Source organism: Bombina bombina, chromosome 6, assembly GCF_027579735.1.
Source record: "Bombina bombina isolate aBomBom1 chromosome 6, aBomBom1.pri, whole genome shotgun sequence".
NCBI classification, from domain to species: domain Eukaryota; kingdom Metazoa; phylum Chordata; class Amphibia; order Anura; family Bombinatoridae; genus Bombina; species Bombina bombina.
The window spans coordinates 180,635,366-180,651,843 of NC_069504.1; the positions used below are offsets into that span (position 1 = coordinate 180,635,366).

The window sequence follows — 16,478 nt, forward strand, 5'->3', positions numbered from 1 at the left end:
ACGAACGACTCGGTAAACAAAATTTCGGTTTACGAATTCAAATTCTTTAAAAAAAATGCCTCGGTTTACAAAATTTTTTCGCAATACGAAACAAGTGTCCCGGTTTGCCCCTCGGTTTACGATTTTTTTTCGCAATACGAAACAAGTGTCCCGGTTTGCCCCTGCATACTGAAGTGTGGGTAGCAATGTGGAGGTGTTGGAGAGGTTTTGGAGCCATTTGCAGCAAGTTGTTGAGCCTTTTGGAGCCATTTGCAGCAAGTTGTTGAGCCTTTTGGAGCCATTTGCAGCAAGTTGTGGAGCCTTTTGGAGCCATTGGAGCCATTTGCAGCAGGTTTTGGAGCCTTTTGGAGCCTTTTGCAGCAGGTTTTGGAGCCTTTTGGAGCCTTTTGCAGCAGGTTTTGGAGCCTTTATTTGACTTTTTTCTCACCTCCGGAACGCATTAATTGGTTTTCAATGCATTCCTATGGGAAACCGTGTTTTGGTTTACGAATTTTTCGCAATACGAAATGTCCCGGAGAACGAATTAAATTCATAAACCGAGGTCCCACTGTATATATATATATATATATATATATATATATATATATATATATATATATATATTATTTTTATTTATATTTTTATGGAAAAAAAGAGCTCTCCTTCTGAAACATATAAAATTATTATCTGGGTAATTTATTACCTTGTGCTAAAAGCATCTTTAGATTTTGCATTCTTCATATTTAAAAAATAATTTCAGTTTTCTTTGAGTTATGAAACCATTTTTAGCAGAATGTGTACCTTTAGACAATTAATTTAAAGGGACAGTTAATGTCAGCTATTTCTCTTATATAAGTAGTGTTAGCCTTTAAGTAACTACTGCCTCTTTAAATTATATTCATTTCTGAAACGCTTGTACAGATGTAAAAATGTACCTATCCTGGCCATTCCCAGCCTGTAGGGATTTATTTTCCTCCTCTTTTGCAGTAGGTGGTACAGCCAAGCAGAAGACAACTGCCACCCCATTCACTTTCTTGTTAAAAAAAAAAACCCAGCTATGCTAATAAGCATACATTTGCACGGATAAACACACAGCATTTTAATTAGAGTATATCACACTTAGAGGTTTCACCATGATAGGGTCTTTACTTCTATATTTATTTTTTATTTTCTACATTGATCTGAACCTTAACAATACTGGCCATGTGGTAGAATGCTGGCTGGGTGGTAACCCTATGAGCATTTCATGTCTCCTTTTATAAAACAGCAATCAATAGAAGTGTGTGCTATATATAGTGAATGGCGCAGACGGTCACCTTCGGTTTGACTGTACCACCTGCTGCAGGCTTGGGGATTGCTGGGAAAGTCTTTGAGGGCTGCAATTAAACAGGAACATTTTATATTTAAACAAGTGTTTCTGAAAATAGTTTAAATACACAGTGCTTTAATACAATACACAGTCTATTTCTTCCTTTATTTGAGGACAATAACTGATATGTGCTGTCCATTTAAATGTATAAGAACAGGTATTATTGTTGTTTGCACTTTTTACAGGTATATGGGAGCTGTGGGTTCCACTTCTGCTTCATCTAGAGTAATGTGCAATAATGTACCTGGTCTAGTGGCTCGCCAACGACAACTATGTCAGCGCTATCCAGAAATTATGCAAGTTATCGGATTGGGGGTGAGTGAATGGATCGCAGAATGCCAACATCAGTTTCGCCAGCACCGGTGGAATTGCAACACCCTTGAGCGGGACCAGAGTCTGTTTGGGAAGCTGATTTTACACAGTAAGTTATTCTATTATATATATATATATATATATACAGTTACAAATCCCGAAATTCGAAATTTCAAAATCCAAACTTGTTCTGAAAATAATTTTAATTAATATTTCTTTAAAATTAAAATGATCAATAATTACTATTTTTCACTGCCTGGAAGTCAAAATAGTCTCGGCCAGTGCCTTTGATTTCGTTTTTGTGTTTTAAAATACAAATAATAGTCTATATTTATTTAAAAGAACAGCTATTGCCTTTCTGATAACACTACTGTACTATCGCTCTGATGGCACTATGTATTCAGACGTTTTAAAAATGATATAAAACTACCTTTAGGTTACATGTATAAGCTGTATTATGACATGCAAATATTGCCTAAATGACATAACATAACTGTCACATTTTAAAGATGCAAATATATATAAATATTCCAAAATCCAAACTTTTCTGGTCCCAAGCAAGTTTGGATAACGGGGTTTCTGCCTGTAATATCATAAAAGTCCTGTGTGTTTCAGAAAGGAAACATACTATTGTTCCCCTAGATAAGTGAAATAATGTACAGTATATTTATCAATCTATTGCTTGTAATTGTAGTATTGCATACTAGATACTAATCTAACTGAGCGTGCACTCAGCTATTCATGTAATGTCATATGGTGTTCCAATGTTTATACTCCTGATTATTTTTTATATTCCTGTATCATATGATGATAATTTATTAGCACAAGCAATGTGAAGGGGTCCTATTCTATATTTCTATATTATGTTCTATATTATTCTATATTTATATTCTATATAGTTCTATTTTCTACATTTCTATGTTATGTTCTATATTTTTATATTATGCTACTAGTTCTGTTCTCATAGGATATAATATTAACCATTATTTGAAAATGTTTACATGGTAACTGATCATTTTATTTTTGGTTATACATACTGTAGCTTAAGGGAAAGTGCACTGTAGACAATAAGATGAATCTAATAACTGATTTTTTATTTATTTTTTAAATTTGCACTCTAATAACACAGTGATTAGGTCAATTTGTTCCCCCTTAACGTGCTTTTAGTCACTTGTTATACCAGTTCCAGCATATTAAGGATCAGATTATAAGTGGAGCGCTAAATATCGCTTTCAAGAAATGTGCGCTGGTATTACAAGTTACAAGCAATGCTGAGAAGCACGCTTCCATAGGCTCCAATGGGGGCCTCGTTCTGATGCCCTTAGAGACGGCATCAGGACCTAAGCGAAGGGGATAAGTAGCGCAGCGATGACAGGATTTGCAAATATATATGTATATGCTGATATACATATTTATGTGTTAATATATGTAAATAGTATCACATATTAACACATAAATATATATGTATATAAGTATATATATATATATATATATAGATAGCTATTTACTGGGAACACACAGTTCCCATAGACCGTATTGTAATGGCACTTTTCAGTGCTGTATTTTTTTTCTAACACCCCTCTCCCACCAACTTTGAACCCCCAAAACTGCCTAGTGCAGTTGTTTTTTATTTTAAAAAAATGCTAATTTTTTTTAATAAAAAACTATAATGCCCTCTATTTTGAGGGCATTTGGGGCACTTTTAGAAAATGAACCAGCGTTCACGGTAGCAATAACCAGCCACTTGAAATGGCTGGTTAATTATATATAATTTAGCGCTAAATGTTTTTAATTTGAAACCCATTGTTTTCAAAGAGCATGCATATATAACTCTACTGGAGTATATTAATTCTTCATGTGCGCTAACCCGATATGAGTTGTATTAAGGTGCATAATGTATTTATTAAATAGAAATATTAAACATATTTATAATTAATGTAAATAATTATTATAGTTTTACTAAAAAATATACATAATCCATAGTATATATATATGTATATTTTACAGTATCTATAATAATAATTATTATTAATATTTTTTACAATATTTCATATTTAATATTTGCATAACATGCCTTAAGGTAACTAATTCTGCATGTGTGCTAAACCCGACAGCTTGTTAGACCTACAATTTGCAACCTGAAGTGAATTATGCATATTTTACATTCCAATGTTCTTGACATAAAAAAAATGATATATATATGCAGAGAGAAGTGCACTCACAGGAGCGAACAACTGGCTCAATACCATTGTTAGCCTGTTCTATGGTGATTTACCACCTGGGTGCAGCTTCTCTCTGTGTGTATTTAGTCTCCCTATGGAAAAAAGGGGAAACCAGACGTGGACTCCTTGCTCAGTGTGCTTAGCGGAATATGGCTACACCTCACTGACGAGGCCCAATGAAGGCCGAAACGATCGTCTGGGGTTGCTGTGTTCCTTGTTCAGAGAGGAATTGCCTGGTATTTCGGCGCTGGACTGACCATAATAGGCGGGATCAGACTGATATAATACAGGAAAGTTATTCCCTGTGAAAAGCATTACTGGGCTAAAAGAAGCTGCACCCAGGTGGTAAATCGCCATAGAACAGACTAACAATAGTATTGAGCCAGTTGTTCGTTCTGTGAGTGTGCTTCTCTCTCTGTGTATATATATATATATATATATATATATATATATTTATATGAATTTTTATCTTTGTTTGTATACACTGTGTTGTTAATTGAATGAGTGATTGTTACCATAGTTTAATTGATCACTTTTGCGCTCAAGTCTTTTTTCAAAGGGGATAATGGTTTCAATTAGAGTTTTGAAAAAAATTGTACAGCTACCGTATTTCTGTGAGCATATAACATATGCCGTCTAAAGCAGGACTAACTGCATAATTTATACCAAAAATGTTAAAAATACCGGTACATGTGTTCATACTCGGGACAATAATGGTATATATATATATACATACACACACACAATCAAAATAAATGGCACTCATTGGATTTAAGGTGAAACAAAGTGTTCCTTTATTCAGAAAACAATCCCCTTCCTCAGACAAAGTATATTGAAAAAAATGTGTTTTAAATACTATTAAACCCCACCCACAATTAATAAAACCGCCAAACTGCTGCAATAGTGACAATAGTAAACACCTAATATAGTGAAATAACATCAAATTAACAGTGGTCTATATATTGTAACATAAATGTAAATTAATAATGTGATAAAGAGTGTATATAAAGTGTATATTATAAAAGCTCGAAGAGCAAACTCATATTGCAGATAAATAAACAGCAACAATAGTAGTGTTTGTATCTGAGCGCATCACAATGTTAAATTAAACAGTGACATTTAAATTATATATATATATATATATATGGTACAGAAGAATGATGAGATAGGGGACTGAATCCCCTGACTCACCCTATAGCGCTACTATAAAGGTGTTAAAATACCCAAAATATCTTATAGGTCACCTCTATACAACAATCTAGCTGTGAAAAACCTGCAGCCAATTCCTAAAATGCAGAGGAGTCCCTTCACACCTCTAATACAGGAAAAAATGAAAAACAAAGGATGCAGGATAGCGTAGATGAAACAGCTAGTATACACTGATATTAATCAATAAAGGTATTTACATAAAAGGTATAAACCTGTGATCAGTCATACCATGCAGGAAACAACTATGATAAGATATTTTATAATAAAATATAATCAAATATAAAAATATGGTAAAAATATGTAGTAAGATACACAGTCCCAAAAGATGATAAAAATGAAGTCAGAATAGCAATCTTCACACCCTTGATTCTCGTGCTCTCTTAGTGGATGGAAACTTTCAATTCCGGTAACCAGGTTCATATATATATATATATATATATATATATATATATATATATACATATATATATATATATATATATACATATATATATATACATATATATATATATATATATATATATAGGATAATGTTAATGTAAAATATATATCTATACCTATGTATCTATAGGAAAAGATATACAGGTTTAGGTATATATATAAATATTTTTTTAAATTAAAAAAGCTTTTCTGTATGTGAAGAACATTGGAATGTGAAATATTTACAGTAAATACACAGTTAAACACATTCACCTAGATTAAGAATTTTGCGTTTGTGTTTTAACGCTGAAAAAAGGGCCATTTCAGCATTAAAACAGCAACACAACCATTACGAGTCTTGACGGTATACTTGTACCGCAAGCCTTTTAGCCTGTAACGCAACGTCAGTGCCACACTTGAAAAAATTAAGTTTTTGCATGGGATTTCCATAGCGCTGCCATTACAAGTTTTGCAGTGAGGCAAAAAAGCTTACATAACACCCTATAATGACACAATCCATTTCGCAATCTGAGACCAGTAGTTATGAGTTTTACGCAACAAAACTGTTACAGAAAACTCATACCTAAAGAGTTACAAAGTACACTAACACCCATGAACTACCTATTAACCCCTAAACTGAAGCCCTCTCGCATCGCAAACACTCTTTTAAAGTTTGTAACCCCTAATTTGCTGCTCCCGACATTGCCGCCATTAATAAATTGTATTAACCCCTATTACGCCGCCCCCCGACATCATCGCCACAATACTAACATTATTAATCCCTATTCCCCCGCACCCCAACATCGCCCACACTATAATAAAGATATTAATTCTTTTTCCGCCGCTCCAAGACATCACAGCCACTAAATAAAGTTATTAACCCCTAAATCTTTGGCCTCCCACATCACTGCCACTAAATAAAACTATTAACCCCTAAACCGACAGCCCCCCACATCCCCAAAAACTAAATTAAACTATAAAGCTCTAAACCTAACAACACCCTAACTTTAAATTAAAATGACAAGATCCCTATCTTAAAATAAATAAATACTTACCTGGGAAATTAAAAAAACATTACTATTATACTAAAATTAAAATAACTATCAATTAAATAAATTAAATTACTCATTAAAAAAACCTAACCCTACTAAAAAAATTAAATCTACAGTTACAAAAAATAAAAAATACTAAATTACAAAAAAATACAAAAATACTAAATTACGAAAAATAACAAAATTATCCAAAATAAAAACAAATACACCTAATCTAATAGCCCTATCAAATAAAAAAGCCCCCCCCCCCAAAAATAAAAAAACCCCTAGCCTACAATAAACTACCAATAGCCCTTAAAAGGGCCTTTTGTATGGCATTGCCCTAAAGAAATCAGCTCTTTTCCCTGACAAAAAAACCCAAAGACCCCCCCAACAGTAAAACCCACCACCCAACCAACTCCCCAAAGTAAAAAACCTAACTCTAAAAAAACCTAAGCTACCCATTGCGCTCCCCGACATCGCCGCCACTAAATAAAGTTATTAACTCCAAACCTCTGGCCTCCCACATCACTGCCACTAAATAAAGCTATTAACCCCTAAACGCCCCCCCACATCGCAAAGAAACTAAAATTAAATTATTAACCCCTAAACCTAACAACCCCCTAACTTTAAATTAAAATTACAAGATCCTTATCTTAAAATAAATAAAAACTCACCTGGGAAATTAAAAAAACCTAAGTTTAAACTATAAATTAAACTAACCTTACTATTACACAAAAATTAAAATAACTATCAATTAAATAAATTAAATTAAAAACCTAACAGTACTAAAAAAATTAAATCTACAGTTACAAAAAAAATTAAAATACTAAATTACAAAAAATAAAAAAATACTAAATTACACAAAAATACACCTAATCTAATAACGCTATTGAAATAAAAAAGACCCCCCCCCCCCCAACTAGGAAAATGAACATGTAGGACACAACGGAACAGGAGGCTTCCGCAAGCATTCCTTGAAAAAGGGCCTCTCACTTAGTCTGATGTCAATTAGGATAAAAAAAATCACCAGTGCCTTGAGATCTGGTAAATCACTGGCAGCAACTTCGTCTTTAATTGCATCAGAGAGCCCATGAAAGAAGGCGGCAACAAGGGCTTCATTGCTCCAACCTACCTCTGCAGCAAGCGTACGGAACTCAATGGCATACTGAGCAACATATCTTGTATTGTACTTGCTGAATGGACATGAGTCGTTTAGCAGCAGAGGAGGAGCGAGCTGGAACATCAAATACCCTTTGAAAGGATGCCACAAATTCAGGGTAATTTGAAATCACAGGTTTATTAGTCTCCCACAAGGGATTAGCCCAGGCAAGAGCTGTGTCAGAGAGTAACGAGATGAGAAATCCCACCTTAGCTCTGTCAGAGGGAAAAGCCTGAGGTAACATCTCAAAGTAAATGCCCACCTGGTTCAAAAACCCTTTGCACTGATTAGGATTGCCTCCATATCGCTGAGGTAGAGGTGCAGAACCAAACATGCTCCTGGTAGGACTAGGTGCAGTAGAGGAAACAGGAGCAGCCATAACTTGCTGGACTCGTTGGTCCAAATGTGCAGTGCTAGTCAGCAGGGTTTGCAGGGCTAGTGCAAATTGATCCAAGCGGTGATCCTGTTCATCCATCCTGGAAATGATGGCAGGTAAAGGTGGATTATTAGCACCATCAGGATTCATGGCCCTTGCGTAATGTCAGGGTGCCAGGAATCAGACTGAGACGAGAAGTGCAAAAATAATCACACCTTTATTAATAGTAAAAAATAATAAAAAATCCACAAGTCAAATAACAAGCCAGGAATCAAAACCAGAGCTGGTAGTCAGACGAACCGAGTCAGTTGCCAAAGTGAGTAGTCAGACGAGCCGGAATCAGGAACAAGGAGAACAGCAGAGTCAGGAACAAGCCAGGGATCAGGAACCAGGAGTGACATCAGACAGCCAGGCAGGTAATACACAGGCGCTCTCACAAACAGGTCTGAGACAACGCAAGGGCAAAGCATACTGAACAGAGGCCCTTAAATAATAAGTGATGACATCACAATTCTGAGACTGCATCCTGTCTCACACGGATGATGTATTACAGTCTGGCCATAAAATGAAGTGCAGGAAATGAGCAGCATCACACAGTATGCACCAGAGTCAGCAAGAGAGGTGAGTAAAATGGCTACCAGCAGCACATGGCAAACAAAACAGGGAAAAAACCCTGACACATATAGCACGTACAAGGCGTTTTTTTTTAAACTCGTAATGGCAGCACTATGGAGGGTGAAATAACACAACTTTTGTTGCGTTCGTTTCACACCCTCTATAGCGCAAAACTTGTAATGTAGGTGAATATTAAATCATCTATATTATATATATATATATATATAAAAGAAGTCCTGACTGACTGACTCATCAACGCCCAGCTCAAACCGTTTAACCTAGGAATTTTTGTAAAATTTGGAAGGTATGTTGTTTTTATGATGTAGGCACCCACTAAGGAAGGATTTTTGGAAATTACGTCCCTAAGGGTATGAAAGAGGGGGGTGAACTTTTTTATAAGGATACCGATATCTCAAAAAACAACAATTTTACAGACGTGAAAATTGACGGGCAGAAGTCTTCATCCAGGCGGCATCTTCTATCTTCATCCATCCGGAGCGGGTCCATCTTGAAGCCAGCCGACGCGGAGCATCCATCCAGACCGATGGCTACACGACGAATGAATATTCCTTTAAATGACATCATCCAAGATGGCGTCCCTTGAATTCCGATTGGCTGATAGGATTCTATCAGCCAATCGGAATTAAGGTAGGAAAAATTCTATTGGCTGATGCAATCAGCCAATAGGATTGAAGTTCAATCCTATTGGCTGATCCAATCAGCCAATAGGATTGATCTCGCATTCTTTTGGCTGTTCCAATCAGCCAATAGAATGCAAGCTCAATCCTATTGGCTAATTGGATCAGCCAATAGGATTTTTCCTACCTTAATTCCGATTGGCTGATAGAATCCTATCAGCCAATCGGAATTCAAGGGAAGCCATCAAGGGAAGCCATCTTGACATTTATTAAACCCTAATCTGCCGCCCCAACGTCGCCGCTACTATATTAAATTTATTAACCCCTAAACTTAACCCTAACCCTAACACCCCCCTAACTTAAATATAATTTAAATAAAATGAAATAAAATTACTATCATCAACTAAATTATTCCTATTTAAAAATAAATTTGTACCTATAAAATAAATCCTAGGCTAGCTACAATATAACTAATAGTTACATTGTAGCCATCTTAGGGTTTATTTTTATTTTACAGACAACTTTGTATTTATTTTAACTAGGTACAATAGTTACTAAATAGTTATTAACTATTTAATAACTACCTAGTTAAAATAAGTACAAATTTACCTGTAAAATAAACCCTAACCTAAGTTAAAATTACACCTAACACTACACTATCATTAAATAAATTAACTAAATTACCTACAATTAATTACAATTAAATAAAATAAACTAAAGTATGAAGAAAAACCCCCACTAAATTACAGAAAAAAAGAAAATAATTACAAGAATTTTAAACTAATTACACCTAATCTAAACTCCCTAATAAAATAATAAAAATCCCTACCCGATACTAAATTACAAATAGCCCTTAAAAGGGCTTTTTGCGGGGCATTGCCCCAAAGTAATCAGCTCTTTTACCTGTAAAATAAAATACAATACCCCCCAACATTAAAACCCACCACCCACACACCCAACCCTACTCTAAAACCCACCCTACTCTAAAACCCACCCAATCCCCCCTTAATAAAACCTAACACTAACCCCTTGAAGATCACCCTACCGTGAGACGTCTTCACCCAGCCAGGCACAAGTGGTCCTCCAGAGGGGCAGAAGTCTTCATCCGATCCGGGCAGAAGAGCACCTCCAGACGGGCTGAAGTCTTCATCCAGGCGGCATCTTCTATCTTCATCCATCCGGAGCGGGTCCATCTTGAAGCCAGCTGACGCAGAGCATCAATCCAGACCGATGACTACACGACAAATGAATATTCCTTTAAATGACATCATCCAAGATGGCGTCCCTTGAATTCCGATTGGCTGATAGGATTCTATCAGCCAATTGGAATTAAGGTAGGAAAAATCCTATTGGCTGATGCAATCAGCCAATAGGATTGAAGTTCAATCCTATTGGCTGATCCAATCAGCCAATAGGATTGATCTTGCATTCTTTTGGCTGTTCCAATCAGCCAATAGAATGCGAGCTCAATCCTATTGGCTAATTGGATCAGCCAATAGGATTTTTCCTACCTTAATTCCGATTGGCTGATAGAATCCTTTCAGCCAATAGGAATTCAAGGGAAGCCATCTTGGATGACATAATTTAAAGGAACTGTCATTCGTCGTGTAGTCATCGGTCTGGATGGATGCTCCACGTCGGCTGGATTCAAGATGGACCCGCTCCTCTCCGGATGGATGAAGATAGAAGATGCCGCCTGGATGAAGACTTCTGCCCGTCTGGAGGTCCTCTTCTGCCCGGATTGGATGAAGACTTCTGCCTCTCTGGAGGACCACTTATGCCCGGCTGGGTGAAGACGTCTCATGGTAGGGTGATCTTCAAGGGGTTAGTGTTAGGTTTTATTAAGTGGGGATTGGGTGGGTTTTAGAGTAGGATTGGGTGAGTGGGTGGTGGGTTTTAATGTTGGGGGGGTATTGTCTTTTTTTTACAGGTAAAAGAGCTTATTACTTTGGGGCAATGCCCCGTAAAAAGCCCTTTTAAGGGCTATTTGTAATTTAGTATAGGGTAGGGATTTTTATTATTTTGGGGGGCTTTTTTATTTTATTATGGGGATTAGATTAGGTGTAATTAGTTTAAAATTCTTATAATTATTTTATTTTTTTCTGTAATTTAGTGGTGGGGTTTTCGTACTTTAGTTTATTTAATTTAATTGTAGGTAATTTAGTTAATTTATTTAATGATAGTGTAGTGTTAGGTGTAATTGTAACTTAGGTTAGGATTTATTTTACAGGTAAATTTGTACTTATTTTAACTAGGTAGTTATTAAATAATTAAAATAAATACAAAGTTGCCTGTAAAATAAAAATAAACTCTAAGCTAGCTACAATGTAACTATTAGTTATAGTGTAGCTAGCTTAGGTTTTTTTTTTTATAGGTAAGTATTTAGTTTTAAATAGGAATAATTTATTTAATTGTAGTAATTTTATTTAGATTATTTTAAATTATATTTAAATTAGGTGGGGTTAGGGTAGACTTAGATTTAGGGGTTAATAACTTTATTATAGTGGCGGCAACGTTGGTGGCGGCAGATTAGGGGTTAATAAGTGTAGTTTGGTGGTGGCGGCGACATTGGGGGCGGCAGAGTAGGGGTTAATAAATAAAAAGTAGGTGTCGGCGATGTTGGGGGCAGCAGATTAGGGGTTCATAGGGATAATGTAGTGGCGGCGGTTAATATTATTATTAATAATATTATGCAGGTGTCAGCAATGTCGGGGGAGGCAGATTAGGGGTTAATAAGTGTAAGATTAGGGGTGTTTAGACTTGGGGTTCATGTTAGGGTGTTAGGTGTAGACATAACTTTTGTTTCCCCATAGGAATCAATAGGGGTGCGTTAGAAGCTGAACGCTGCTTTTTTGCAGGTGTTAGGGTTTTTTTCAGCCGATTCTGCCCCATTGATTCCTATAGGGAAATCTTGCACAAGCACGTTTTTCCATCTCACCGCTACCGTAAGCAACGCTGGTATTGAGGTGAGATGTGGAGCTAAATTTTGCTCTACGCTCACCTTTTTGCGGCTAACGCCGGGTTTAAAAAACCCTGTAATACCAGCATTGTCTTAAGTGAACGGTGAAAAAAAAATGCTTGTTAGCAACGCACCCCTGTTAACGCAAAACTCGTAATCTCGGTGATAGTCTCTGCCGCGAAGTCCTACTGCATTTACACAAAGTTATTGAAAGTCTTTCAGAAGTCTTCAGAGGTACGTGTCCATTCTTGACATGTAATTTATTTTTTTATTTTATTTTTGTAAACTGAGTTCAACAGTAGACACTGCACGGCCAACATGTGCAGTTACTTAGAAAAGACAGTATTTGCTGTCTTAGGCAATTTCTAATTTAGCTTAAGTAAACTCAAGTAAACTCAAACTGTACAAACTAAACAAAACAAAACAAAGCTATGAGAGATCACCGGACCAAACAAACATCAATGCCATCATTAGATATCATTCATCCACTAGTTACTCTCTCCAAATGTCCTACTCACCCCTCAGATTTGCCTCCATAATATACAATGTGTTCTTAAAGGGTGCTAAAAGTTGTTTTTGAAGCAGGAGGTCTAAGCTCTCCAAATAACATTTCTACTTGGCCAAGAAACATGGAGTTCTTAAGGATATATCCGACATGGTATCATGCTGTTCATATATTACATACTTCCGTAACATGTGTTTCAAAAGTGACACAGGTGGAGCGCATCTGTTTATCCATTTACAAAATATACATTTTTTAGCTAGAAGTACACAGATAATTAACATTTTTTAGTACATTTGTTATCTGGTTGTATATCCAAGAAAAACACATTATGTTAAGTTAGATTGCCCCAAAAGCTTCGAGAACCAAAGAGAGACACAACTCCAGTATCTTCGGAACTTTGGGCAGTACTACAGGTAGTGTAGGAAATTGGGATCCGGGAAAGAGCATTTGCCTCAAACATTAGAGAAATCCCTCCTCCATTTACTCAGTCTACTTGGTGTGAGGTAGTCCTGGTATATAACCCTAATTTGGGATTCTCTGAGATCTGCTGCCAGAGTGGCAGTCCAAATCAACCTCAGACTGGAATATATTACATCTGCTAAGTGTATGCGTGTTGTGTCTTTGTTCCAAATACGCAGCAAACCTTGCTGTGACCCAGTATACTTAGACTGAATCAGCAACTCATATATTGGGGAAATGGCAAAGTCATTTATTTTAAATCTAGTGTGGGCTATTTTCAGTGGTGTAGCGTTTCAAAATGTAGTACAATTTTTTAAAATCTGACTCACATAGTGGTGCAACTGAAAGAAAGCAAATCTGTGACGTGGAGTAATAGAGTATCTCCTACATAGTGTGTCAAACAGCAAGAACATTTTACTAGATAAGTCTAAGAGTGCACCAGTGTTATTGATTCCCAGACTCTCCCACTCACAAAAAACTGGGTATATCAAACCTGGCAGAAATCTAGGATTTCCACATATGGGCAAGTAGCTAGATTGTGAAGGATCCCTTCCCATGTGTCTATGCATTAGTGCCCAGGCTCTCACTATGTCCCTAAACATTGGGTGTGATTTGATCTGAGGGGTCAGCTCCGTGCCAGAGGCATGAGGAATAAAAGCCAGCGAGATCTGCAGGAGAGAAGGGTTTTCCAATTGTGCTGGGGAAAAGTGCTGCGTGTTTAGCTGCCAGTCTAACATGAATTTGGCCAAAGCAGCCCAGTTATAGTAGGTAATATTAGGGAGGCCCAAACCTCCTTTCATATAGTTTAGATATAGTTTAGCTAGACTAATCCTCAGCTTTCCCCCCTTCCACAGGAAATTATGGAAAGTGCGCTGAAGAGCTGTTGTGTCTCCAGTCCTCAAGAGGAAGGGGAGCATTTGCAGGGGGTAAAGCAGTCTGGGCAGTATATTCATTTTAATTATAAGCACTCTCCCCATCAAGGAAAGGGGTAGATGTTGCCAATTATTTAAGTCACTTTTGATATTACGTATTATCGGAGTAAGATTGTGTTCATACCATTTGGTAGGATCAGCTGCAATGTGAATCCCTAGGTAAGTTAGATAGTTATCAGCCGTACGGAATGGGACAGAGAATATTCTCCCTCCCTCCCCACAACTAAGCCATAAAATCTCTGACTTGCCCACGTTCACCCTATAACCCAAAAACTCCACAAACAGCTGAATAGCCTCTAATATTTTAGGTATATAGGTTTCAGGGTCCGAGACAAACAACAACATGTCGTCGGCATAAAGGGCAACCTGCATTTTGTGAGAATGTATTTCGACACCCGGGAAGATATTTCTCAAGTATTATGCTAGGGGCTCAAGAGCCAGATTAAATAAGAGCGGAGATAAGGGACATCCCTGTCAGATGCCTCTATGTAATGTCACAGGGGGGGAGTAGTGGTTGTTAATTAATAGGTATGCAACAAGACTATTATATATATTTTTAAGGAAACAGCCACCAATTCCAAAGTTTCCCATGGTGTGGAACAGATGGTTCCACTCCACTCTGTTGAAGGCCTTCTCAGCGTCCAATGACAGCAGGAAGGCCTCCAATAAATCTTGTTTACCTCCCTCTCTACCCACCATCCAATAATGGGCAATGGCATGAAGGACCCGTCTAATATTAGCTACAGAGGTGCGCCCCGCTGTAAAACCAGTCTGGTCCGGGTGCAGCAAAGTGAGTAATAAAAATTTAAGACGATTGGCTAGGAGTTTCTTCAAAACCTTATAATTGGCATTAAGGAGGGAAATAGGCTTATAGGAGTCAGTTAGTGTGGGGTCCCTTCCTGATTTATGAATTACCGAGATATTGGCTGCTGAGAAATTAACTGAGGGTCGCTGTGCTTGGGTGAAGTAATTGTTAAATGAGTCAATGTGGGGGTGATCTGATCAATGAGTATACAATAAAATTCCGTAGGAAGCCCTTCTGGGCCTGGTGTGGTACCTTCCCCAAAGCTAAGGATTTTATTGTACACTGCAACTCCTCCGGCATTATTGGAGCATTTAGTTTCTCACCTTGGTCAAGGGAGAGCCTGGGCAAAACAACTCTCTTCCAGAAGCTATCTCGCGCATCCAGGTTGTGAGGTTATGCTGTGTATAGATTTGCATAGAATTCTGTAAATTCTGCCACTATATCAGCAGTATTATGTGTTAAGGATCCCCCTCTCTTAATAACTGGGATACCCCTGTTTGCCTGTTTGATCTTAATAAATGAGGCAAGATATTTGCCCGTTCAATTCCCATGTCTCAAAAATCTGCCCTGTCTCCTATTTTCCTGGTGTATAGTGTTTTGAAGGAGAAACGTGTCTCTCTCTTTCTGTTTTTTAAAATAGTTAAAGGGTCATGATACCCAATTTTTTTCTTTCATGATTTAGAAAGAGCATGTCATTTTAAACAACTTTCTAATTTACTTCTATTATCTAATTTGCTTCATTCTCTTGATATCACTTGCTGAAAAGCATATCTAGATATGCTCAGTAGCTACTGATTGGTTGCTGCACATAAAGGCCTTGTGTGATTGGCTCACACATGTACATTGCTATTTCTTCAACAAAGGATATCTAAATAATTGAGCAAATTAGATAATAGAAGTAAATTGGAAAGTTGTTTAAAATTGCATGCCCTATCTGAATCATGAAAGTTTAATTTTGACTAGACTGTCCCTTTAAGTCTATTTGGTGTATTTGGAGATTACCAATATTTTACATAGACCCTTGTCAACTCATCATTGTATTGTTTTTCCCGGCTGTCTTGTAGTTTTTTCTTTTTTGGTAAGGTAAGCTATGATGTCCCCTCTTAAAACTGACTTAGCTGTCTCCCAGTAGAGCTCTGGGGTATGTTTGTGTGCTATGTTGTTATTTGCAAAATCATCCCATTGTCTCACAAGGTATGCCCGAAAGTCTGGGGAGGTTAGAAGATAGGAGGGAAATCTGAACACTCTTTTATTAGAAGGGCTAGGAATAGGGAATAAACAGGGGCATGGTCTGATATAGTTATGTTGTGTATCTTAGTTTCAGTAATAAGAAAACAGAATTTATGTTTACCTGATAAATTACTTTCTCCAACGGTGTGTCCGGTCCACGGCGTCATCCTTACTTGTGGGATATTCTCTTCCCCAACAGGAAATGGCAAAGAGCCCAGCAAAGCTGGTCACATGATCCCTCCTAGGCTCCGCCTT

General features: G+C 37.0%; 1 protein-coding gene across 1 annotated transcript in view; it reads left to right on the forward strand.

Moving 5' to 3' along the window:
• Nucleotides 1-1,540: 1,540 nt before the first annotated feature.
• The window catches only part of WNT2 (Wnt family member 2), a 211,256-nt gene continuing 196,318 nt past the window's right edge, over nucleotides 1,541-16,478 (forward strand). The window contains 1 exon segment of the mRNA XM_053719772.1: nucleotides 1,541-1,769. Coding sequence (XP_053575747.1) covers nucleotides 1,577-1,769 — 193 coding nt within the window. The 5' untranslated portion in view covers nucleotides 1,541-1,576.